The 27,869-nt window shown below is 36.7% G+C and overlaps 1 protein-coding gene across 4 annotated transcripts in view; it reads left to right on the top strand.

Moving 5' to 3' along the window:
* BANK1 (B cell scaffold protein with ankyrin repeats 1) overlaps window positions 1-27,869 on the top strand; it is a 123,239-nt gene that overhangs the window by 10,391 nt on the left and 84,979 nt on the right. For all 4 annotated transcript variants that reach the window (XM_052681551.1, XM_052681553.1, XM_052681552.1 and 1 more), the window contains exons 2-5: window positions 7,176-7,574; window positions 18,782-18,930; window positions 20,220-20,358; window positions 22,361-22,503. In XM_052681551.1, the coding sequence (XP_052537511.1) occupies window positions 7,176-7,574; window positions 18,782-18,930; window positions 20,220-20,358; window positions 22,361-22,503 (830 nt within the window). The remainder of the gene's footprint in view (window positions 1-7,175; window positions 7,575-18,781; window positions 18,931-20,219; window positions 20,359-22,360; window positions 22,504-27,869) is intronic.

Genomic DNA, 27,869 nt, shown 5'->3' with positions numbered 1-27,869 from the left:
TGTGCACAATTCTCTGGGGATCCTTTCTCTTGTGATAGGACTAAAGGTACTGGATTTCATACAGCTGTTTCTTTTTAAGCTAATATCTGCAGAGCTTTCCACTCTCAATTTCTTACTTGGAAGAAATTTAAAAAATAGGAATTTGAGAGAAAGTGAAGTGACAGTGGAATCCAGTGTGGCAGAGAAAAAAAAAAACAACACAACAGTAGGCGGAGGAAAAAGCAGAGACATTGAATTCAAATGAGGAGAGTTTAGATGTGACCATAAATCCATAAAACAGTGGAGGAAGTCAAAATAGGCACATCTAGAGAGATCCTGGTAGATGATGGAAGGAACACTGGCAATGATAAAGAATTAAATAATAGGACGGTTCTTGATTGTGGTCATGGTTTGTAGTAGTAATAACATCAGTTGATACAAACTTGGTGCAGCTTGTACAGATTTTCTTGTAGCCTTTAGAAGTTGTTTCTGGGAGAGAAAAAAAAGTAATGTATTGCTGCATAGTTATATTTCTGGCTTCAGTATTTGTTACTGTCTCCAGCCATTCTGAGTTATTTAATTACGTTCTGCTAAAATGTACTAATGGTGTAACTTGCTCTCCAGGAAGTGGCTCTAAGTGCAGTTTTGCCTCAGTTGGGTAACAGAAGGTATTCAGCTGTGAATGAATAAGGCTCTAGCAGACGATAATGCAGCGCTAATACATACTCAGTATTTCATATTCAAAGCACGGATCACATAGAGAGGCCTAAAACAGAAGATGAGGCCAAATCACTCTTCTGAGCACAGTGAGGTCTGCAGAGGGATCCAGAAACAGCTCTTGGGCGTAACGTCAGCCTTGTCAGGTTTGATGGTCAGGCACATCTCTAGTTGAGGTCTAGGTCAGGTCTGTGCTGTGGAACAGACATCAGGACATTATGTGGCTCTGTCTTCCCCTTTGTCATTGCAGGGAAGGTCAGTAGAGTTCTTTGTAGGAAAAGACTGAGTCAAAGTTAATCCCATCTAATTCATAGGAAAATTGCTGTGTTGAACTCCTGACTTCACTGAACTTAAAAAATAAAAAAATAAAAAAGGTGAAGACAAGAGGACTAATTTTATACAGATAGAGCAAGTATTTGTTCTCGCCAACAACTTAGCAATTAGCAGTGGAAGGTGCATAAACGATGAAAATGTTCTTATTACATTCTAGTTAGTAGCCATTTGAGAATACAAGTACAGCCACTCTGCTGGCTGATACAGTGACAGCAGGAATGTCCCATCCTTTAAGCTAATTGCCTTAATTGAAACAGGTGTGCCACAATGCTGCAGCAATTTAGCTACTTCATGATCTCACTCTGAAGTTTACAAGCAGGCTTTTATAATTTTCATTTCCATTAGTGGAAAGTCTCTGAGAAACAGCATGACTTACTTGAAAATGTTTTCCATTATCTGCAAGTATTTCTAAAGTGCTCTGTGCTGTCCTTCCCACGATGAATCCATTTTGGCTTGCTTCAGTGGATTTGCCTTGCAGAATTCCAGCAACCAAGAGGTAGAGATACATTTTTTAGATGCATTTACTGGATGTGTGTCAGGTGAGCTGACTGGGAAAATCAGAGCATTCAGGATGGGTGAGGGGCCCAGTATGCCAAGGCTGCTGATCAGGGCTGAATTAAATGTTCTTATTCTGCTTCCAAATGTTGAATTTCAGGATTTGCTTAGATTGGAAAGTTTTTGTCCCTTATTTTCTTGCTATACGTCATTTTAAGTGATCAGGGCAAACAGTATGAAGAGATGAATGGCTACATCTTTCTGACGAGGTTATGTAGGGACCAAGAGACTGAAAGCTTTTTGTTTATAGCGCGAAGCTGGAGGTACTTGGTGTGTGTGCTCCTCCTTCTCTCTACAACCCAAGTGGAAATGCCTTCCTAAAAAGAAATATTTTGCAAATCACCATGCAAAGATGGAAGTCTGAGCCACTTCTGCTTCTCATGCTGCATTTTTGTCACTGTGTCATGACCACTTACCTATATTTAGCAGTTCTATGTGTTCTAACAATTTTTGGTTGATGAACAATAGTTTATTACATGCTGACAAATTATGCTCTTCTTTCCCAAACATGTTTAAGGCTGCCATTTCTAACAAATGAACAAACCCTACACTATCCTCCCTTCCCCAGCTGAGGGCATCTGCTAGAGGAAGAGATAAAGGGGTGAATATTTTGGGGGGGAGGGGAAGGGGGAAGGAAGGGTTGAGTGTGAGAAGCTGCTTGTGTGGTTATGAATGGTTATGAATTCCTTGGCTGAACAACAGGGAATGACTTTGCTTTGCTCCAGTACTCTAACTGGAAAGCACTGTAGATGACCTGATAAATACAGTGATGCCTCTTTTGGTTAAAACTTGAGTACATGATAGTGATTGTGTGATACTTTCTCTTACCAAAATATCCTTAGGCAATGGAACTGCAGACCCAGGTTTTCAAACCCTGGCTGAATTGAAATCAGCCTCATTTATGTCAGACAAAAGAAGTTAATTGTGTTTTCTGGAAATAAATATTGTTGCTTTTCTGAATGTAGGAATGTTATTATCAAACATAAAAGTACCGAAGTACTTCATGCTCAGTTCTAAGCAAACACTTTACAATATGACAAAACTTTACATTCATTAACTGAGGTGTTTAGTAGTAGCCACTGCCTGCAAAGTTCCGTTTCCTCTCCTTTGCCTTTCTGGTGCGCTTTGCGAACTTCTGGAGACTTCCTTTCACTTTCAAATATGCTTGCTTTTTTTCCCCCTTTCATTATATATCCTTTAATTGTCATAAAGAAGGTGTTCTTCTGCCTTGTGCATGCACCAGTAATTGATTCCCGCTTGGGTTACAATAGACTGCAGAGATGCTCTCATCTCTTCCAGTTCTCATTAGATTGAGCAGGTCTTTTCAAAGAAGGCTTCAGGTAGCATGTTTTGTGAGATGGGCATTTTTATCATCTGCACATCAGTAACTAGCAAATAGTTTTGCTTGTCAGAGGAACCTTTCCGTGCTGTGGCTGACTGCATAAATTCTCTTACTGTTTGTCAGCATTCAAGTGATAATACACTTTATTTCTACCTTTGAGTCAGTTTCCAAGTAGGAGTAGTTGAAGCATGGCTTAATTTTGTCAGGATATGATAGTTTCCATTACATTAACTTCCCAGGGAACAAAATTCATCTCAACTTGCATTATATTCCAAGTGCAGTGACTTCAAAGAAATATTCATTGAGAGGTGAAAATAATGAAGGAGAAAAAGCTCAATTTGAAAAGAAATGTTACTATGTATTCAGTTCTGGGTAGTGTTGCCTTAAAGGTAACTTTCAGCTCCCCTTGTTTCACATGAAAAACAGTGTTTTGAAGATGGAGCTTGGGGGGAGCTGTGGTGTTCAACTGAGTGGTGATCAGGCATTTACACCGGAGTGAGATTTCTAAAGGTGAAGCACTAACAGGAGCATGGAAGGCATATGAAGTAGATTTTAGAAGATTTTGTAACCATTCTTAGGGTAAACTTTGGAAACATTTAAAGTCATGCAAGAATTTTAAAATACTGTTTTTGTGTTGTTTTTTTTTTTTTTTTAACTTTTAATACAGTTTCGAGCAAGTAATATGTTGCATTTAATGTCAAAGCTACTTTTGAAGGATACTTTAACAGATCAATGGCTAGAAAAATATTTGTGCATGTAATTGAGAACATTTGATTTACCACAGGTAACTTAATAGCACTAGTTACCATCTTCAAACCAATAGGTGCTGTGCCAAATGGCAGTGTGAAATAAGCCAATTTCCTCAGCATTGTGACTCTTCCCTCTCTACGGGGGTAGAAAAGACAAATGAAATATGGCAGGTGTATTAAAGTTTTGAGATATCGTAGAGCCTTTCTTCCGTCGTGTCGTATTTGATCCTTTTCACTTCATTTTATACAAATAAAGCATTATTTCTCATTTCTCAGTTAAAAAATCAATATTGTTCAGAAGTACAACTGAGCCTTCAATAAATATCTCAGAAGTTCTTTTTCATTCACACTTAAGGAAGATCAGAGGTATGGGCGTGATTGCAGATACACGGTACAGGGAAAAAAATCACTTCATCTGCTTTTCTCATTTCAGGGCAACTTGATTACTTTTGTCTTTAGAATTTCTTGAATGTTGAAGCCTTTCCATTTGCACCGGGGTGAACTTTATACCCTGTGTATACTTCTTTATGATTATAATTTGGTGGCAACTCTTTAGAAATACTTCTGCCTGAAGAGTTGCATTTCTGTGCACAGCACGTGAGGAGCTCTTCAGCTGTGCCTGAATGGTTGGATCCAGTTGTTCTTTCCTGCTCTGGGACCCAGGAGTGCCTTCTTGGTGCCTCCAGTCTGCAAAGGAGCAGGTGCAGTTGTGCTCCATTCCTCCCAACTACTGTCAGCATGGAGAGGATGCAACCTATTGGCCAGGGGGTGCTGTGGCTGATACCAGCACATCCCACTTGTGCGTGATGAGGGCACAAGATTCTGTGAGGCAAGAAAAAAGGGTTTTTACACTTCAACTTAAATATGCTTTCAGAACCAAACTTTTTATCCCTCCCTGCAGTTCCATTTGGATTTGACCTTACCCAAATTCATTATAATAGAAAAAACACAACTGAGCGTGAACTGAAAATGAGATCTTTCAATTTAGACTGAATGTGAACTTTCTGGACATAGCAGAGATTATCTCAAGTGAGATTAATATTTTATTCTTCCTGTGTACTGTGTTAAGGAACTCCTACTCTGTATATCGCTTTTAGTTCCTCAGAAAGCATTCTGAAAAGCCAAGAGAGTTCACAGAAGCACAGAAAGAGTGGTGGGAGTTCTAAAAGCCTCTTTTAAGGGGAAGTGTAATAAACCTGGTTTGACCTGTAGCCGAAGCAAGGCTGAGTCACTTCATGAGGGACTGAAGACCTTAGGGAGAGATCTTGGAGAGTCATTCAAAATTGCAAGGGAAAAAAAAAAAACAAAAAAACAAAAAAAACAAAAAAAACAAAAAAACAAAAAAAAAAAACAAAAAAACCCACAAATGTTCTGTGGCTGGACGATGAAACTAAGCAAGCTTAAATGCAGTGTAAGTAATGAGTTCTTATATCTTTGTGGGTTAACCATCCTCTTTAAATAAAAAATAATAAAGAATATTTTTTAAATGACTACTACAGTGCTCTTAGAAGTTAAGGACTGAAAATAGAAGTTGATTGGTGATTTTACTTCACGTAGTTATCAAACAGTCAGATCTTACTCAGGGAACTTGAGCTGTGTGTATCGTTTCTTCTTTTGAAACTGAGCAACAAGCTTCATGGCTTTTTGGCTTTACTTTTGTTGTGAGAATTGAAGAAAACCAAATGAGATTCTGAAAAGAAATACCATTGTAGCTAAGTGCTGTGAAACCATTAGATTTCTTATCCTTGTGTTATAGCAACCACATCATTTTTCTCTGGCTTCGATGAGGAGTATGCTACTATTTTTTTTTTTTTTTTAATTATTATTTCTACAGCTACATTTTAGCATTTAAGCAGAAATTGGAACTTTTACTATGGAAAATGTAATTGTCTCCTTTTCGAAAATATTTAGACACACTGCTCTAGTGCATTAATTAGGTTCAGCCATCTGTCAGCCACTACTGTACTGAGACAACCTTTTATAATTTCCTGTGATTATAAAACTTCTTGAGAGGACAAGTATTCACAAGTCTTTAAAAGAGGGCAGCTATACTGCAAGGAGTTGATAGACATATAATGAATACTAGACACTAAGCTATGGCATTCTTGTTCTACAAGTTTGTCTGCCTTCAGCTGGGCTGACTTTGAAGTCTCTCCTAACAGTGACCAAAGTTGTGAAGGAATTTCTTCTAAAAAGAAGGAAAGTCCAATAATTAACAGACTAATCCTGGACTCTGTGTTCAGTTTCTGATTTTTATGCTGTGAACTTCTGTAGGATTCTTTGCAGGTATTGTTTTAATCACCTGAGATACATCTATACTGTGCTTCCATCATCATGTCCCAGTATCCACATATGTCATGCATGCAAAAAACCTTTTAGCTCTGTGTATGTCCGCCATTTCTGTATCTCTTGATACTGACCAAGAAAAAACCTGGATACTCACCTGCAGTGGAGCTCTGGTGCATTGCAAGCAGTAGAAAGTCAGATTACCTGGCCTATCAGGGACCTTGGAGACAATGAAGCTCAATGGAGTTAGAATGCAGCAGCTGTATCTGTTCTTCAGTCTCTTATGGTTGTTCTGTGGATCTTTGATTGTAACCTATACCAGGGGTATTAAAATGTCCTGCATCTTACAGTGCATTGCATTGATTAGCAAGTCACAGCTACTATGGTTTCACAGAGTAGCAGAGTGGCTGAGGTTGCAAGGGACCTTTGGAGATCATTTGCTCAAACAACTAGAGCGGATTGCTCAGGACTGTACAGATGACTTTTGTAGATTTCTGAGGAGAGAGAGAGAGTGAGAGACTCCATGACCCTACTGGGCAAGCTGTGCCAGTGCTTACTGTCCTCAAAATAAAATTGCTTCCTGATATTCAGATGAAACTTTCTGTTTGTTTGAGGCTGTTGTCTCTATTTCTTACCATTACCCTAGCAACATCACAGAAGAGTGTTAGTCTTGTTAGCGTCTTGTTTCATAAAGAGAAAGCACATATCAACTGTAGTTTGGTTTTTTTTGTTTGGTTTTGTTTTGTGATTGTTTTTTTTTTCTTGAATAAGTACAATAAAGAAAGGTCACTATCAACTGTCCTAATACCATGCTGCCAAAATATCTTAAACGTACCAGTCCTGTTTCTAGTGAAGTCAGATCATGTGCAGTGATCAAATTTGCTTTCATTACTGCTGCAGTTAAAAGCTAATTGCTGCATTTTCAGTGGTATTGCCTATTTATCAAAAAGTTGAGCTGGATATGTCATGCACTCGCTTTCAACACCGATTTCAGTGTGTTGTTTTTTTTTCAGTACTATTTGCTTCTATTCTGATTTGCTAGTATTTCAGAGGGTAATCTTTCTGCCTTGTTTTAGAAATATGCAGATGGTTGTAATTTCAGGCTGATGACCTGTTTTGTTTCTTTATCACAAATATTTGGGGACGGGCAGGTGAAAACTAATGTCCTGGCATCCAATATTTATAATGGATTTGAAATTATTTTTCTTTTCTAGAGCGTACAAAGGATATTCTTGTGATATATGAACAAGAAGCAGAAGAGTGGGCTCTGTATTTGAAATCTCTTTTTGGACACATAGTGAATGAAGAAGGAATCTTACTCTACAATCTAGGGACTTTGTCTTTCAAGCATCTGGAGTTATTCTCTTTACGTTGTTACAAATGTAAACTCCTGATACTATCATATGGACTCCTTAAATGCCTGAACCAGGAGAGCTGCTGTTTTCTGGCACACGTTCTTCAACCTCCAGATAATGTGGTGATTCTGCTTTGTGGGGTGGAGAATTCAGAGATGCTTTATGAGCTACTAACCTTAAGTGGAAGGAGCAGAGAGATCTTCGCTGATCAGGAACCTGAGGACTACCTCTCCATTGTTACTGGAATTATTCAAACAGGTAATTTAAAAATGTAAACTTAATATGATTAAGAGTTTTTTAGCTGTATTAATATCATTTGGAAGAGATGAAAGCAATCATTTGAATTTCCTGTAGAAATTGTTTACTTCAGCGTGGCCCAGCAGTTTTGTCTTTTTGCATTTGTCATTGCTGACATTGACTTCTTATTGACATTTAAAGTACTGTCATAATCTTGATCCAGTTTGTTTCACAAGGAGGCAGGTTTGGAAGGTCCAAAAGCTGCCACTGGCACTTGTGAACCTACTGTCATGATTTATGTCTCTAGTGGCAAGAATGGGGGGGCTGGCATTACATTTGTCTCTTTGTTTCTTGAGTCTACAAATCTCAGAAATGGTGCAAAGCTATGTGCTTGTTTCATCTTTGTCGAAAAGCTTTAACATGATGATGGTGTGTGTTTATCTAAAGATCTATACATATGTAAACTTGTCAACAAAAAATAATTACTCGCTAAGACTCCCATTTCATGGATGGCATAATATTCAGTGTGACACACAGGCTGTAAGAGTGGAAGCACACTTTTACTTTTACCAAGTGAAGTAAAAAAAGTCTGTACTGGAAGGACTGGAATTGTGGAGTCTGTATGTGTTTGCATGTTCATGGGAGCAAGTTAGTGCTTGAAACAGTCCTTGTGAAAACAAGCGAAAGTTACCTTGGAAATCCTGGTATGGCAGTTCTGTATTGCTGGATTCAGATTACTGCCTGGGAATCTGTCTCCTGGGCATGGTGTCAGGATGCTACGAGCTTACTGGCTCTTAGTAGCATGAATTCAATATACATGAGAGTGACCTTTGGCATTTAGGATTTCAGCTTCTTCAAGTAACTGCATGTGCTTTTAGATACTCCAGTCATTCCCACTTACCCTGGTTTTGATCACAGTGCAAGCCAGTCTTTGGACATGTGCCTTGGAAACTTCTGAATCACAAAAACACCAAGGTTGGAAAAGACCTACAAGATCATTCAGTCCAACCATCCACCTATCTCACTAAACCGTATCCCTCAACATCAAATCCAAACATTCCTTGAACATCCCCAGACTCAGTGACTCCACCACCTCCCTGGGCAGCCCATTCCAGTGCCTGACCACTCTTTCAGAAAAGTAGTATTTCCTAATGTCCAGCCTAAGTCTCCCCTGGCACAGCTTGAAGCCATTCCCTCTAGTCCTATCCCTTCAACCTCCCTTCAGGTAGGTTGAGGTAAAATTAAACTAGCAAGTGCACTTGAGGAGCCCAATGGTTGCATTTCATCTGCTGACAGGTGTGTGCCTTACAGGTTCAGACTAGAATTAGCTGGAAATAAGTCTTTTTGAAATGTGTGCAATATGAAAGTATTTCCAAGCATTTCTCTATGCTAGACCATCTCCTTTTGGTCTCACCTCAATTCCAGCAGTGGCTCTCTTGACATGGTAGCTGTACTGGTGTGATCTCTAGCAGAAAGCTATTGTGAAGCTGCACTGCTTACCTCTGTAGACCCACTGTCAAAATTTCTAAGGATGCCTTTTTCAGTCCTGTTCTGGACGGTCTGTGGCTCAGTGCACTGAAAAGGTTTGTTGGTATAAAGAAGGCTTTTTGTCATTACTGGATCATCATCCAGTTGCTTAATAAACTGACTTCACTGTTCCTTTGATTAATAATTGGGATGCCCACAAAAATGACAATATAGAAGGAAACAGAAAACAGAACTCTAAGAAAAAAATGTGGAGATGTTTCTTTAATTCCTATTTTAAATCATGAGGCGTCTTTGTATGAATCTTCTTCTGCTTTTAAATAGAAACTTGAAGGGAAGCTTTGAGTCCAAGTTTTCCATCAACTTGGTGATCAATGTTGCAATAAAATAAATTGAAGAAAAAAAATCAAAAAATTTCACTTGAAATTTTCTTCTGGAATTGTCCGGACTGCAGTTCTCAGTCAGCTGTTGACAGCTATCTTGATAATGCTGACTTCAGAGGGGAAGGCACCCCAGAAAGAGACATTATTGCAGTTTCTAAAGTTCAGCATGTCAGTCTTTTCAAAGCAAGAAACATATGATGGCAACTGCAAATGAAGCAGTGTTAGTGCCATGTAAAAAGTATGTGAACTTTCAGAGGCAGGATTTGACTTTTGATGAATTGTAAAAAACATATCCTGTGACTGCTTCTCTCTAATAAGAAAGTATGTAGTGCTAAGTTGTATACATGGAGCAAAACAGAAGTGGCAGTATCAATAGAGAAATTATAAATCAAGGCACTATTTTTTTTCTGGAACCCTGCAATAGCATTTTACCTAAGATCTTCAGTGGAGTTTGGCTTGTGGAAAGCTGCAGTGTGTTTCTAGTGTACATGTATGCAAAAGTAGAGACTAGCTGAAAAAAGATGGAATTCAGAGTTGTTTCAGAATTAAAGTTGAGCAGATTAGAAGTATGATGCTTAAACCGGAAATTTAGAGCAGCAAAGGTGGAAAGAGCAGTGAGTGGTTGATAAGACATTAAAAAATATATATATATATATTCAATAAAACAAAGATAGATGAGGAATCAGAAAGCACTAACAATCTGTAGGAACTGATTGACTGAAGTAAATTGTGCAAGGCCTTGAGGGGGAAAAGGTCAGAGAATATACTGGAAAATGGGAAAACAATATGGTCACTGAGATCCTTTGGGGGAAATATGAGCTACAAGCAGGTATGAAAAGAGTTTATTTGCTAGTATCTGTGAATGCTGGAAAAGATCCAGTTATGGAATGCTAATCACCATGATATGAATTTGTGAGGGCTCATTCCTTGTAGGCTGTAGCTGAACAAGTTCTCTTGCCACACACAGATATTACACATGTATTTCTGGTTTTGTATTTAAAAAAAAAAAGTTAACATTTTTATTACTAGGCAGCTGTATTTTGAGCAATTCCTTTGTGGTTCCTTAAGAAATCTTCTGCTCTTCAAATAATCATTATTTGCAACTTGTACTGAAGTTGGAGAAGTGAAGCAATCTTACTAGAATCTGAGTTAGTCTTGTAACTATATAGCTTAAAAATACAAATGTCTTATTGTTGAATTAAATTCATAATTTTACCTGCAGAGTAAGACTGGACTTGAATTTAAATACTTGTTAGTTGATACATTCAGACAAAGGATGTTACCTTTCTGTTAAACAACTTTTTCTTTATTGCAGTTTGCCTTTAAGGTTTGTGTCCTGGTGCTTATTAACTGAATGATTAGAGGTGGACAAACTGAGCACAGAAATGTTATTAATATGCAGCAGTTGTCCACTCATCAGGTTTAGCAGCAGACAGTTTTTGGCCCTTCTTTCATCCCTTCTCAGAGGTGTTCTTAAAGCTAATATAAGCTTACTGTTACCTGTATCCTTAACCATTATAAACTGGAGGAAGCCCAGCACTTCATGACAAAATAGATGGCATCTCTTTAAGAAATAAAGAGTTATCAGCATACTTTTGCTCTGCTGCTCTTTCTTACAGTGTGATCAGAAATCCTGTTTTAGTAAAATGTGTGGGTTCTGACATTGAGGTGTAGGATTAAAGGATAGTATCTTAAAGGATAAAGACTTCAGACTTGCTTTCATATTCATAACCCTAACAAAAGAAAAATAAGCGAGAGTTAGAAACAAAATGTGGTTTTCAGATGTCTGAAATACTGTTCTTTATCACGTTTGTAAGGAAAAAGTGTGTTGTTTAGTCTACCTTATGGGTCAGTAAATTTGATCTGTTTTATACCAAATATGTGAGTAAATTGAAAAGTAACTTATCCCATAGTGAGTTGGTCTTGCTGACTAATCACACTTTTTCTTTAATACCAAACGTGTCTGGTGAGAGTCTTTCTGCTGACAGCAACTGTGGTAACATAACATGAGGAGACACATGGTCTCTTTATATATGCAAGTCCTATGTAATTTTCAGGTAAAAAATAGCATCATCAAGTTATGCTATTTGATAAATGAGCTGCTGCAGTCAAAGTAGTTTCTGCTACCAGATTGATTTAAGAGATGCTGTAGCGTGGGGCGCCTTGTCATGTGTCAGTAAGTGTTTGGATACTATTAGTTATACTACGTATCTTATACTTTGAATCGGTTGAAGGCTGAGGATATCAGCTGCTCTGTGTCTCTCTCCCCTCCACCTCTTCCTATGTGGCTGTTACAAGACTATTAGTTTCATTACATTTCAGCCAAATTCTTACTTGAATTTTGATGTTTGTAAAGGATTATTCTTCATCAAGAGAACAGCTTCAAACATGGTCAGAAGGGTGAAGTTTGGCTGTTCACTTGTAGTTCCCTGAGGCTGGTGTTTGCAAATTCTTAAAGCCTGAAATCTGAGGTTTTGACCTGCCTGCTAGTTGTGTTTCCCTGAACCGTGTCTTAATTTGAGAAAGCTCCCCTTTATCTGTGTTCTTTTATATCAGTGTAATTCAAAATGTAGCTGTATGCCACTTCCAGATCCAAGGTTATTGTGCTCTTCGGACCAGGCCAAATGTATGAGGCTTGGAGTTTAGAAATAATAGGGCCAGCAAGCAGCTGAAATTGCAGTGCCATCTTAAGAGACAAACAAGTTTTAGAAGTCTGCTCCCAACATTGGAGGCCTCTATCAATCCTTGTATCTTCAGTGTTAACTTGGGTCAGCAGCTCATCTCTGTCATTTTTGTTGTAGCTTCGCATCTTGGATTTTGGGCAGCACTTGGTGCTGTATAATCCATCAATGAAAAAGAAATGAGATATGTGTGCTGAACCACAGAGAAAAGGAACAAAAGTCCCATGTTCTTATAGTAGTAGAACTCCAGTAAATCTGAAGTGGATAGATGGGCCCTTTAATAAAACATTTGTCTTTAATATCTGAGAACTGTTGGTGCATGCAGAGAGGCAGACTTCAGACTTTGATTTGGCTTTCCCAGGAGAGGACACAGGATGAAAGCATGTGGAATGTAGAAACTGGGAATAACAGGCTTGGGCTCCATCAGCAGTTCTGTTCAGTACCTAAACGACCTCAGGCAAGTAGTTATTATTTCCAAATTAATTGGTGTGCCTAATAGCTTAGACACTTGTGGAAAATCTTACTGTGTGCCAGCAGAGCAGCCATATTCTTTGTGTGCTGCTGCAGCAAATGAGTACCATAGGTCTGATTGCACTAAAAAGAAACACACGCACAAAAAAAAAAGAGAGGCTTAGTCCTAAAAAGCCTTTAATCTAAATGTATGCATCCAAACTGAAAATCCTGATTACTGAGTTTGTCAGACCTTTTTTTGCTAAGCCACAGACCAACTGGGAGCTAGTCACAGTCCTATGTTGCATCTGAATATACACTAAAATCGTATGAAAGTTAAATATACAAACACCTTCAATTTCATACAAATTAGGAAAAGATGACTGGGAAATCCATAGTAAATTGGCTTTTTGCTATTTTAGTAGATTATTTATTTATTTATTTATTTATTTTACAGCAGGTTTTTTTTTTTTAGTTTGTTTGTACTTCACTTGCAGTTTGGGTACACCAAAGACAATTTCTGTGTTGTTTAGATGCTTTTATAAAAAGCCTCCATCAGGCTACAGCTATATTGGGATGATAAATTATGTACAAAACCATACCTGATTAATACAAAAAAGATGGGTATGTATCTTTGCAATCAAATAAATCTTTGCCTATGTGAACATAATGAAGAAGAAAGCAATCCAGGGATTACTCTGCTGTGGAATAGAAATAGACATGAATGTATATTGCAGCACCATAAACTGCTAACATGACACAAACACATTTGCAAGAAAAAAATTTCACTATAAATAAAGTAGCAACCTTTTAAGAGTCACAGGCAAAATAGGCCAACTCACGTAAAGCTGCTGGTTTTGACAGGACAACCCAAACATGGAAGCAGAAACTGGAACTGAGAATGATTTTGAGAAAAACAAAGGTAACTGTCAAAGTATTTGTAAAAGAGAGATGATTTAGCAAAGAGAGAAATGTTATTTAACATTCATTCAATAATGAATACATTTACCTTGGTCTGGAATTTATACAGAAGAGAAAACAAACAAAGGAAATAAAGTCATGTGCTTATATGTTTGGGTGTGTTTAATCATTTTCTGAGATTTTAGAAAGGCCTCTCTCACAATCAGTAAACGAAATCTTTTCAGCAGAGGAGAAAAGGGAATTTGCTTTGAAATTGCATCTTAGAAAGGATTTCTAGTAAAGATGAATAAATCTCAAGTTCACACAGCGTAAAACAGGCTCACTGAATGATGCCCAGCATGATGGATATTTGCTGCTGCCATGTTTCTCACAGCCTTTCTCGGATTGTCCGTAGAGCATTTAGAAATGGCTTTGAATTCCTTCTCTGCTCAGTTCTCTGCTGAGGTCTAGCAGTGTTTAGAAACAGCCGTAGTTTAAGAAGATTAATTATTGTCTATAATAAATTTAGGGTGAATTGCAGGGAAATATGCAGTGCCTAAGTAATTTTTCTCTTAGAGGATGACTTGTTTGGGGTGTTCTTTTGTTGTTAGGGTGTAGTTGTTTTGTTTTGTTTTTCTTTAAGTCTTACCTTTCAGTTCTCATTTTTGCTGAGTGCTCGCGTGTGAATTCAAGCTTTGAAACTGAAAGGAAACCAATTTTAAATGAATCTCTTTTCAATTAACCCTCGTAGAATACCATGGGACCGTCTCTGCCCATAACTAACTTTGTGCTGGGGTGTGATCCCAGAGGATGACTTGTTTACTTGCTGAATCTAGCTCCCTTCCAAAATCTTCAGTTTAATCTTTTGACACTGTAGCTCCCTGTCTTTTTTTCATCTGGCCACATATCCTTAATCACCTTTTCATTCTTTCTCATCTGCCAGACCTGACTTGCTCTTATTTCTCCTCTTCTTGTTTGTTGTGTGAGCACCTCGCTCAAGGCAGTTTCATTTTTTCAGCTGGCACTGCTTTAGCAAGAATTTAGAAAGAACTGTAATTCATAAAGCTAGCAGGTGTTCTGCTTTTGTAAAACAAACAAAATTCTAGCTGTAAAAATAATTCCACAGGTAACTCTTAGAAAATATGTAAGTCTTTTATGTTTGTTTTCTGCTATTTTTAATATCCCAGATCTGTCACATGCACAGTTAATTTGAAACACATAGCAAGTAATCAGAGACAGAAACAACGTACAGTCCTTGTATAGACTGCAATAGGGAAAGCTAAGGACTGTATTTGTAAAGTTAGAATTTTTTGGGGGAGGAGTAAGATGTGATGTGGATGTTATTTAGAAGCCTTGGTGAGGCATTAGTTGTTGAATTGCACAAGAGAATAGAAGGGCTTCATGAAAATTTCAGTGCATGAGAAGGAATGCAATTTCAAAGTAGTTGAATGAATTTAGTTTGAAATGTGGAGTTGAAAGCAAAAATGCTTTCCAAAAGATTTTGTGTAAAATATACCAAACTGATGTATTGAAGTTAAGCAAGTGAAGTAGAATCGAAAACATCAGTACTGTCCCCAGTTAAATAACTTGTAATAAATTTAGTAGTATAATATTCTTTTATTATATTTGTCACATTTACTTAAATATGAACTTCAAATTAAGAGCAATCCTTTCAGTGAGGTGATCAATGGTAGGTGTTTGTCAAAAGCAATCCTGCAAAACAGCCTGAAGAGGATGGAGCACTGTCTTATGTATCAGATGCTAATTCCCCCCAGCACTGTCCTGAATAGAAGAGTATCATAGATTTTCTCATTTCTAGTTTCTATCTCACAGTGCTGCCTAAACATCGCCAGTTATTGTTAATAATTTCTTATACTTCGATCTTACATGAAAGGGTCCAATATTAGTCATCCATTATTTCAGTCATTGCTGCTACATTTTAAGAACCTTGCAGATAAGTCACTAATATAAAAAGTTAAAAGAACACATTTACCAAGCTTCACCTATCCTTTAGTATAGCTTTGCTCTTAGATATCTTGGGATTGTAATGATTTTCCTTTTATGTTTCTTTTAAGATGATCTTCACATGCAGTTGTAACTTTTTGTGCAACTGTTGTTATTTTTTTTAAAGCCTTCGCAATTGATGAAGCTCCCCAGCCATCACTTTCTGGTTAAATTCAAAGAGTATTCCCAGTGAAGATGTCCAAAATTCAGGTGTTCAAAAGGCCTGTATATTGAACACCACCTTCTTCCCACAATAAACAAAAAAGATGTCTTTGTGTATGCTCCATCTGTATTAATAGACTCTTTTTACTGTGATTTTAAACTCTTACAAATGACATTGTTTCATTTAATGTTACTAACCCATGCCTTGTTTGATTCCTAGTTTATTGGTTTTGGTCAGCATCCACAAGTAGCATTTTACTTGGCTGTTCTGTGTTTCTCAGCATTTTGGGATAGATGCAACCACTGGATGAAATCTGAATACTGGAAATCATAGTTCTAGAATTTGGTCATTATACAGTAGTTGATGATATAGATCCCCTTTATTCTTAGGCTGCTGCACACCATTTTTGTTGATACATATATAATGTAGGCCTGATATTTTCTCAAAGATTGATTGCTTATTATTATTTTTTTTTTAGCTAATAAATTGCTAACCACTTTCACAGTCATCAGGAGAATCCCTCATTCTATTAAATATCAAAGTTTGTGATACTAAAAAAAAAAATCCACGATGTTTCTTAATGATTTCGGCGAACTCTAGAGTAATGCAGTCCCAATTTTGACTGGACTGGAGTTGTGGTAGTGTAGTTAAATGTCACTATACATAAAAAAAATATAAAGAACAATTACTGTGGGAGGAAAATGTTATCCTAATTTGAATCAAATTGTTAGCGCTAGTGTTGACATCACTGGATGAATTATTGAGGATGTTTTAAGGTAGAATTAAATGCTGTCATTGTTGATCAGTGGAGTGTAGGCTGTAGAAATGCAGTTATCATAAACTTAACATAGATCAGAAGGTGTCCACGCAATCCTTGAAGAATGATAAATGACAGAAGACTGGCATCTTCAAATCCACTGCCTACCAGGTTTATTATTTGGTTCTTTCATTTTATCTGTCTGATAATGGAACGCTTCTTGTTTTGCAATATTCCTTTGCATGAAGTGGCAGCAAAGTTTTCAGAAGCATGCATCTCATATGAGTTGTCGTCTGAAGCAATTTCTACATGCTTTGGTATAACATTTGAGTGAACACAGAATATTTCTGGAGTACGTGTTAAGGGTGTGCAGGATCCTAGATACACAAAGCAAAAAACCGTCTTCCCTTCTGAGAGAGCAGCTCTTTCTTTTCTGGAAAGGCAGTGCTGAATAAAGTCTGATCTTGATAATCAGGTAAATTAACATACTCCAAAGTATTTGGAGCCAGATTAAACTGCACCAAACTGTGTAGATTCAGGATCAAAATAGTCTTTGCTCAGTTTAGTTTATTTCACTTTCAAAATAAGCAAAGGGAATTAGAAGTGCTTTAGTTCTGCAAATGTCTGCACATGGGCTCAGTGTACTTTTACCAATCTGAATTCAGTACTTTTCTGTACAGAGTGTATAATTCTGTACTTCTACACTGAATTCATAGCTTGTATACAGAATTAGTTTATCTTAAAAGCATCATGATTGCAGGCTGGGGTAATTTTCATATCTGGTGATGAACACTGAACCACTCACCATAGGTGTTCACAGAACCTTTAGCTTTCTCACCAAAACATGGACAGATGATTCGTTTTTCTTCTGCAATCTCTAACAACCAAAACATATATCTAAAAACATTCTACAGAAGACACTGCTTACCAAAGTTTCTGTGCTACATTCCACAGCATAACTTTCTTTAACTGTTGCATTTCTTATAGATGAAATTTATTAAAATTTATGTTTTTAGAAGCAAAGCAACACAGGTAAAGAGAGGGACCATTCTGTATCAGAGAAACTGATGTATTTGGGAAAATAAATACAAGTGAGAAGAGGGGAAGCTAACAGTAAGTTGCCAGAACTCATGCTGAATGCTAAGAGATTTGTGCTGCTTGAGTGTGCCATGTGCTTTGTGTACCTCAGTGACATGGGCTCTTTTGGAAAGAAGTCAAAATGGCTTTGCTTTAACAGAGCCAAATTGCAACTGTTCTGTATTCTGCCCATTGCTAATTTATGTTAATATTCTACATCCATTTAAGAGGAAAAGATGTGCCCAAAAAGATGTGTCCTTGAATGTAATTGACTGTGAGCATTCTGTAATTTAGAATAGTACAAGCTACTGTTGATATCTCTCAGGATGTTCTCTAACCAGCCAGTCAGTATTTTTTAACTCTGGACTGTTTGGGATGTTATCATGAATCTAGCTGGGTGACTGCAGTATGCTGGGTAATCCTAAGTGATTAAGAACTGCTGCAAGTCCTTTGAGATGGGTGGCAAAAGTGTTCTGTATGGACTAACAGAGTGTCTGGAAAGGGGTAGTAATGATGCAGCTGAGCAATAGGAAGTGTGAAGAGTAGCTTTTCTAAAATATATGCTTAGTTAGAGCTCTGCAGATGCAGCTGCCAATTCTTTTATATTTCCTCATTAAAACTCTGTGATTTGGTAAGGACTTGCTGTGGTTCTTGGGCATTTCCTGGTATAAGAAATATCTATAAGAATTTGGTCATAAACTGCCTGTATGGTTGGAGTAGCATGCCCAAACCCAGTCTATCCTGCACAAAAATATGTATGCCTTCAGATCTATCTTTTTGTTCATAAAGATAAAGACAATGGAGTCTTTGTGTCAAGGAAATGTCTGCCTGCTGTCATAGTTAGATGGACACATGCATTGCTGTTTTCATATAACCTTTCCTGGAGAAAGATGGGTTGAAATTTAAAGAGTGTAGCATGACCCTCCTGAAATACAGGCAAAGCAGATAAGGTAAAGATCTCAGTTTATCCCAGTGTATGCTACCAGCAAGAGTTTTACTCTACTGAAACAACAAAACTAATTGATCAACCTCATTGGTGACAGTAACCAGACTAAAGACCATGTCTGCTTTGTCTTTATAATGTGAAGCATATAAGTAGAAGCTATTCACATAAAGATTACAGCATAAGAATACAGAAACAAATCCTTTCTCTAAGGGGAACCTTCCCTTATTTAACTTAAAGGAAATTTGGCCAGGCTTTGATGTGGTGCCATTAATGTGGCTCCAATGCTCTGTGAGTTCTTGGATACAATGTAAACTGCATCATTGCCATGTTTCATTCATGTGGAATGGTTAACAATATCCTCATTTCACCTTGTTTATTTCAGATTGCCAGGCTACCTGTGGTGTTAACTTATCAGATGCCGGAGGAGCATCAGAAAAAGCAGACCTTGGTTTTGAAACAGAGGTACTTACTGAGACATTAGAAACTAACCAGGACTCAGTATTGGTGATTCCAGCAAGAATATCGTGTGAGGTAAGGTATTTGAATGCTGAAGTCTATGGGATGAAGGTCAATGTTCTTCTTTTTCTCATTTGTACTGTGTCAGTTTTGAAAACAAACCTCAGATAAATGTCCAAAATGAGAGTGCTTTGAGAATGCAGTCAGATTTTTTTGTTTTGTCTCACATCCATACTGGACCACCAGGTTTGCAAACTCAAATAGTTTTTAGCCTCAGAGAGATTTTATTTCTATAAGACTTGTTTGGTAGTTTGGGTAGAGGTGTAATTGCCACAAGGACCTTGTAGTTGAAGAGGGGAGCATGTGACTGATGACTTTTGGAGGGATACAGAGTGTCTCTTTAGAGGAATACATAGTGAATACATACATAGGTACTGATACCACGTGAGTTACACAATGAGCGGTTCTGTGAGCAAACACTTTGCCTAATTCTAAACTGAAATAAGAAATATTTTTATATACATATCTAATAGGCAGAAATGTTCCTGTATGTTCTTTTCTTTTATCAAGGTTGCTGTGGGAGTATATGTGGGAATGTAAAAAAAATGTACTTTATCCAGCACTGCATTCGTTTATGTAAGTGAATGGCCATGGTCAGGTGGAGATTGCAGTGTACTTGAAATGTCACATATTTTGATTATTGTCTTTCAGAAGGCAGTTCTGTATGTCAGCTCTCTGGGACAGGTTATAGCTGAATATCAGTAACGACTTGTTTTGCTCTTTTTTTTTTTTTTTCCTCTGCTTCAGTCTTGTTAGGACTATGTAATTTGCAGCATTAAAACTGATTTTATGCATCTTCTTTCTATGCATCAAATGTGATTTACAGACATTATTTCATTGATGAAATCAGTTAAGTTATAGGAGAGTAGCATTCCCCCTGCTTCAGGAGGCAGTAGAAAACTACTGGCTCAGGTTGCTTCCATCTTACTTCCCTGTCAGCTTGCTTGAAGAATTTAAGTGAGTTGTAAGTATTTTAGGTTCTCAGCTGAATGTCATTTTTCTAGGCTGTACAGTAGGATTGTCATAGAAAAAGTAAGATACTTGCATCTGCATTTAAAATACAGTTTAAGAATGTTGTTAGGTAAGCTGAATTTAAAACACGAGATTAATGTTGTCATTTATTGTATATAAAATATTAAAGGATAACACTAAGATGGCAGAATATTTTTGGTATTATGATATTTTTGCATGAAGGTACTGGTTTAAAAAAAAAACAAAAAACTTCCAACTTAAGTTTCAATTTGCATTTTACAATTTCAGTATAATTTTGTGAGGACTAATGGAAACACATTTTAATTTTCTAGAACCCTGGTGAAATATTCATTTTGTTGAAAGATGAAATAGATGATGAAACCTTAGAAATTGAATTCATAGCAGATAATCAACGAATTAGGACACAGCCAGCCTCTTGGAATAAGAAGGTCAAGTACATGAAAGCATTAGGTAAGAAAAAAAAATCTTTACTTTTAAGTACTCAAATTTTTTACTTCCTTCATTTTTTATAAGTAGTTTCACTTCCCACTGCTTTGTAGGTGTTTCCTGTACATGCGTTTTGCATACAGAACGTTTATTAATAATGCAGGGAGGCAAAGTCTTGTGATTTATGGGAAACTCGGTTCTATTAGATTGTTTTTGTGTAGTTAAATGACAGGTGGCAGTCCTAAAATGTCGTTGATTAGTCAGAGATTAAAATTCTCCAAAAACACTGCCATAAAATGGAAAGCTAATATTCTTTTCTTATTACTCTATTACTGAAATGTTTCATTTTATATCTAATTCAGTAACTTTGGTTATAGTCACTCTATAATTCTTACTGGCATAGGAGTTATTTGTTCTTTGTTCCTTTTTCATATTCGTGTCATTTCTCTGTGTCAGTTGGATCTGCAGATTTCTAACAATTCTTTTCGACTGTTCCATCTGTAATTTTAGTTGCCATTCTTCCCTGTTTTGCCAGGGAAATGATAAGCAAAGGGGAAAAAAAAGAACAACTTTTATCCCAGGAGATAGACAGTGCCAATGGAAGGCTCACACCTATACACTCATCCATTTGATGAGAGTTATGAATTAAAACATTTATGACCTGAGTAATCACAGTGTAGCTTGCCAACCTATTGCATGCTGTGAATTCCTGGACGAATTTGCGTAATATATTATAACCATTGCAGTACAGTGTTAGACAGGAAGAAAAAAATTATAAAGGCTTCAGGCTTCTTGGCACTGCTTTTGAGTAACTCTGTGGCCTGATTTTTCACTTAGACACCATGCATGCGCCCTGGGAATTCTTTAGTACTGTGACAGTGAAAAGTCTGTTTTCGGAGATCTGAATGGGAATTACATCACCAACAGTAAATTTTCATTAGTAACTGGATTTCAGAGAAGAAAAGCTCAAATCCTCATTCATAAGTCTTACAGAATTCTTCTGTAAGAACATTATTGATCATGGTAAGGCTTCAATAGTGGCTGAAGTACTAAAATATGGACAGTGAATGAAATATTATGAAAAGCATGGCAGAGAGCTGCAGCCCACACTTTATTTCACTTCTTATATGTTTTTAACACTTTTCTATGTAGTCTTTGCTGTAAAATCTGGAAATATTTTGGAATAACTTCTTATACTGAGGGTCTAGCTAACCTAATGTTAAAAGAAAAACATTTTAAAAAAAAAAGTTTAGGCACTTTCCATTTAAGTGATTTAAGTTAACATTCTATTCATTCAGTTTCTTTGGCTTTATTACTCTTCTCTGTTTGCAGGGTTGTCTTTTTTAGTGGGCAGAGTTAGAATTCTAAGAGAACTGTGCTAGTGCTGGTATGGTACAGCAGGATGCCTTGCACAATGAATTCTAATGAATTATAAAATGTATTAATAAAGAGACCTCATGCTGCATAGACAGAGCAAGTCATACTTAAGTAACACACTGTACAAATGTCTTTCTATTGCTTCTTTCTTCGGCTTCTTTCTTTTGCTTTTGCCAGGTAAATAACTGGAATGGAAGTAATCAGTAATACTGCAACTTTTTGCAGTTTACTACCAGTTCAATTTTGAGAACCTTGCCTGCAATTAGAAAAATGTTTCAAAAGATGAATTGCAATTTGTAATTAATGAGCTTTTCATTATTTTGTAGACATAAGGAAGGAGATTATAGGTCATCAGTTCAACAAAGGGAAGATGGAAATTGGAAGTGTACCATTTTCATCTACTTTCTAACATGAAGCAATACAATAAGTCTATCTCACACAGATCTGCAGATATGTTTTTCTTTTGCCAGCTTTTTAATGTTAGATTGAAAGACAACAAAAATAAAACTGCTCACGCTAAATCATCAGTGAAATGCAAATCTATACATTTTCTGTGATATTTTCTTCTGCTCTTTTATTCATTCTCTTAGATTTCTGGTCTGGGATTGTAAAATATTTTCAGCTACTGTTCTGATTTGTGTTTTATAAGATCTTCCTGCTGGCCCTGTATATATAAATGTCTACTGTGAGGGTGTCATTAAGACCACTGCACAGATTGAATATTATACTGCAGCAGAAGAGATTGAGCGCATCTTTCAGAAAGTAGCTGACCCTATAGCTTTTATTTGTCAGGTAAGTTGACCTTTGCATTAACTTAATGAAAAAAGTAGAATGTAAGTGCCATTATGAACTAAGAAAACATACACCATGATGTAAAGACTTTTAATTGCATAGTAATTAATAATGATTCAGTAATAGCTTCAGGGTTAGAGGGGCCTGTCTCTGAGATGTCTAGCTCTAAACAAAGCAGGCAAGAGAAAACAAACTTTCCTGTTTTGTTTTTCTTTAGAATAATACAAACATCTTTGGTACTGTATGTTCCCAATGAACAACATCCTGCATTACAGAGGATGAGAAGAGTAATGTAGCAATGTCTCTCTCCCTTCAGTGTTCTTTTGAGAATGTTCTTAAACCAGTAGAAACAAGTAATCTTAAGACATATTGCATTTGGACTGTTATTATTCATTCACTAGTAAATGGGATTTTTCTGGCATAGCTTGCACAGATAGCATCAAGTTGCTATTCATGTAGAGTTCATGTACAGCTGCTGAATTATCATTCATGTGGTTTGCTGGTTGTTGTGCAGATTCTTCACATATGTTTAGAAGAATTCAGGTTTTGAGCTGGATTTTAGATCAGCACAGCAGACTGCAGTGCTCTGCAGCATCCTTTGCCAATAGCACATAAAAAATAATAAGAAAACACTTATTTAAAAAGGGCAGAACCAGACGTATCATTTGTTGCATAGTGTGTAGCCAGAGCAGACTTGTGATGTCTGTATTTAATTGCAAAGCCAAAATAAAAAGAATAGTCCCTGTTTCCAATGCAGACAGTCTCATTTTCCTGTGACAAATCTACCTTATATGCCACCTAAAGCATTATACACATTAAAAAAAAAAAAAGGATTAATAAAAAATGATGTATTGCATAATCTGTATTCTTTTCAGGATGAGTGTTGATTGTTTCTAAATACAATTCTCTTGGCTCTAAGCAAACAGGCCGTTGCACAGGAGGATAGTGTAACTCTAAATACAAGGACATTCTTATGATCTTTATAATATCAATCCTTGATGGGACATTGAAGTAAGCTTCTAACAAGTTTATTTAAAATTTTATGTATAAGAAGCGTGTCCTAATGATTAAAAAATATAACTAGCGTGGAAACTTAGCAGGTGTGCTGTAGGTATCTATTTCTAGTGGAGATTAATTTGTCTTGTTCAGGAATCTGGCCCTTCATTTAACTGCATGCCTAATATTTAGTAAGACATATGCAATTCAAATTCTATACAAATGCAAACATAATTATGTGCAGAGCTATAGCATCAGAAAATACAACTGTAGTGTAATCACTATCAGGTGTGTTTAAAAATCTGCATGCCTTTACTCATCTGAATAATAAGAAAGGATTTAAATGAGGAGGCATTGTATACCTCAGTCTTAATTTAATTATATTGGCAACTGGAAAACCAGGTAAAATTTTCATACACAAGTGGGTTTTTACATCCCAGACAGTATGATGGCTGCTTTGCAGGAAAGTACTCTAATGGTAATTCTTCTGTGAGTTTGCTGGAAGATTTGTCATTGTATTTAATGGTACCCACCGGGCCATGCAGTGAGGTATATTAACTGGCTGGGTAGCTGAACTATTTCCACAGACTTTTTAAATACTTTAAGCCTCCACGTAAACCTGATTTAATGGCACTAAGATACATTGTAAAGATGCAATTTACAGAACATGATTTAACTTAATCTTAAAAAATGTGTTCACACAAGGAAAAACAAAACCTTGGTACTAATTAGAATTCTCATCAAGTAGCAGGAGTAGTAGTAACTTTTATTTAACTAGAATAATTAAAACCTTTGAGACTATCAGCTTATTTGCAAAAGTATCCGGGGGAATCAGTGGTTTATCTATGCAAAGTAACAATCAAACACAATAGAAAACAAAATTAAAATAAAATAGAAAAGCTTACAGCAATTGTTGATCAAAGCAGTATCATTCTGTGGTTCAAATGAAAGTTTGATTTTCACAAATGCTTGTAATCCTTATTAAAATTCTGCGATACAAGGAAATTGCTACAGTAGCGCATACCAAAGATACAATGGTTTGGTAAAATGCTTTCATTGTATTGCTGACATCTGCAGCAGTTTTGAGGTGATATCAACTCTCAGACTGTTGTTCTCTTCTCCACTTTGGCCATCAGTAAAACCCACGTAAGTAAACTGAATAGGCTTACAGTTATCTGTTCCTTTCACCGATGGTCAGATCAATTCATATGCCTCAGTGGGAGACCAGGAAGATACAGTAATGCTGTTCCTCTTAGTTGTTCTTTATCTTTAGGTAGGAATTAAAGATTAGTAGTAGTTATAGTTAAGAGAAAATGTTCTATGATTTTGCAAGTCATTTTTTGGGTGACATTCTTTGCTTTATCTGATAGATTGTTATTTTCTGTGTTCCTTATTCGTAAGAACCTATAAAAGTACTTAACTTTGGCAAGACATTTTAAGCAGCCAAACAAATGTTGACAGTGTATGAAAATAGTAAAAATGAATCGTTTCTTTCAAAAAGTTTTGGAAGAAAGCAAACTGAAAATTTATATTAATGTATGAGGAGTTGAGATTGTTATAACTGAATCATAATTCTGAACACACTTGTATCAGAACACATGGGGCTAGATATAGGCAGAAGGCCTCTTGCTTTTTTGTTCTCTCACGTTGACATTAGTTCTCCCAAGGAATTTATGTTCTTATAGTAACCTGTGGAACAGACTGTTCTTAAGTTTTTATAATTCATAAATACACTTTTTTTTTTTTTTTTTTTTTTTAAAACTTGCAACTCTTCATTGGAACATTCTGCTGGATTTGCATGTTGTATTGATTTTTCTCTCAGACTTTCTACCAAGTGCAAGTGTTGATTAAATTATTAGTGTTGGGAGTTTCTTGGTACGTTCGTTAGGCTTTCAATAAAGGGAAATTCAGGTCGTATCCTTATTACTGAATGTGATAGGTTCCTTTTAGCTTGAGTGACTTAGAATATCCAGAGAGATTCAGAAGATCTTTGAGAAACACTGGCTGGATAATAATACAATTATGAGGGCCTATGATTTAAAAAAACAAACAAACAAACAAAAAAACCCCACAGCTCAAAAACTTCTTGATTTTTTTTTTCTGCTAGTCATCAAATAAGATTCCAGTTACAATGTTTATTGATAAAAAGAAAAATGAAAATAAACTGCCTCCTTTTCTATGAAAACTTAAGAGAATTAGCTGTATGACTCATGTGGAGATATTACATATGTACCTTTACCTGATCCCCTAAGATACTTCCTTCCAAACTGTTTTAGTGTTGCTATCTTCTAAGCCACATCAGTAGCTGTTATTTTAAAATGTTTATTTCCTTTCCTCTAAATATGAAATCTCTCCATGTTCCATCTCTGGCTGAAGATGTAAGAAGTGACCTGCCTAATTTGAACCCTAACCCTTGCTCTCTGGTAGGAGAAATATATTGAAGTGCACATAAAGCAGTATCCGATACATAAGAACTACTGAAGTAGCTCATCTTTATGTAAATGTAACCTTGTCAGTACTGCTAAAGCCAGTGAAAAATATGTTAATTTACTGTCTGTAAGCTATTTCAGTGGCACACATTTTCAGGACTTTGTTAGCAGTTATTACAGGATGTAGGTCATCTCATTCATAAAAGTAGCAAAATCTATGCTTGCTCTTTTCCTTTTTTAAGAAAGTTTTTGATGTGATGCCCCAGGTGTGATGGACAGCACTCAGGGCTGCTCTGTTCTTCACAGTATATCCTATTGCTCTGAGAAGGGGGCAGGGGACTGAAGATAACATCTGCACCTGGGGAAGAGGTACTAGATAAGGACTGACTGCTGGTGAGAGCCCTGGGGCATGCAGGAGGACTAACATTGAAGGGGAGGCTTCTCTAGGCTTTAAGGCTTTGCCTTAGAGAGCATGGGAAGAACTGTCTAGAAACTTACTGGCTTAAATCTGAGTGGCTCCTGGAAAGAAGAATGTTCCCAAGGGTACACAGTCAGAAAAACAGCACTTCTTTTCTGCCATAATTTAAATCTATTTTCAGATTAAAATTTGGGCTTTCTCAAATTTCTGTCTGGCTTGATGCTAACCCTTGCAGTATGCTTAACTTAACATGCTGTCCCACTCCTGATGGCTTTTCAGCATGGATTTGTGTAGTGTTGTTGGAATTTCTCAGGAAGACTGAGGTCTTTAGACCTGTAGAGAATTGTAGAGGGCATATCAAAATACATAAATGCAGCTGTGGAGCAGAAATGAGTAAGACCTTTAAACTAAATTCCTTCCTGGTAGAGGTAGGTGATGACACTTTCGATCATGGACCTTTCTCCTTTTAGCTGGGTAGGGCAGACTGGTCCTATTGCTAGTTCTGTGTCACTGTTACTTCTGCTAAGTTACTGTTACTTCACATAACTAATGAGACTGCTTTCCCAGGTGTGATATGCAAGGTATTAGCATACATATTTTTTTTGTAACAGTTAAACTAGATTTTCCTATCATGTCTTTTTTGGAGCATAGAAGAGCAAATCTAGTCATTATGATTCAATTTACAAGATAGCTTTTTAAATCATGTGCTTGAGCCTTTAGATTTCAGATCCCTGGAGGTAGAGAAAAAAATTGAGAGAAAACTTGAAGCAAATTGCACTATGATAACCATGCATAAGAAGGATGTGCCTGCCTTTAAATTCCTAGGAATGGATAGCCTGGTCATTGTAAGGCAGGATTGTTAAAGCATTAGAAATATATTTCTTATCCAATTTAGGCCCTTTTTGGAGGTCAAACATACTGGTTTCAGAATCTTGTAGAAATTGAGCTCACTAGATCTGGGTAAGCCAAGTAACCATTTATGACCTTGAAAGTTTTGCTATGAGTTTCTGAAATTGTATGCTCTTCTCATTTCAAGAACTTGCTCCATCTCATGTAAATTTGATTATCAAAGTTCAGAGTCAGTGCTGTATGTTTCCAAGGTACTCCTCCCGCGGATTTCTGCCTGAATAAAAAGGGGAAGGAGAGGTTCCTTATCTGATCATATTTAAAGCAGTGAACCTTGGAAAGGATAACCTTGAGTGCTTTCTGAAAGGAGATGACTTTTGATATGCAAGACAGTCTGAAACATGCTCTGTTTGAAACTGCTCCTCAGGCATTTCAGGAAAGGTAGTTGTTGTTGATCGATTTATTTTGTTCTTTTTTATTTGGAACAGGAAAATTAAAACTAATATTACAGATCTAGCTCATCTTGAAGCCAGCCTATATATTTATTCACTGAATGCTGGATTTTCTGCTATCCAGTTGCTTTAGTGAGTACCAGTGATTTTGAGCCTCCTTTGTTGTGACAAAGCCTTTTCCTATACACTCATTTCATCTCTTTCCTATATTATCACTTGTTGTAA

Source organism: Tympanuchus pallidicinctus, unplaced genomic scaffold (genome assembly GCF_026119805.1).
Source record: "Tympanuchus pallidicinctus isolate F22 unplaced genomic scaffold, pur_lepc_1.0 scaffold2, whole genome shotgun sequence".
NCBI classification, from domain to species: domain Eukaryota; kingdom Metazoa; phylum Chordata; class Aves; order Galliformes; family Phasianidae; genus Tympanuchus; species Tympanuchus pallidicinctus.
This window is presented reverse-complemented; position numbering and strand designations above follow the sequence as displayed.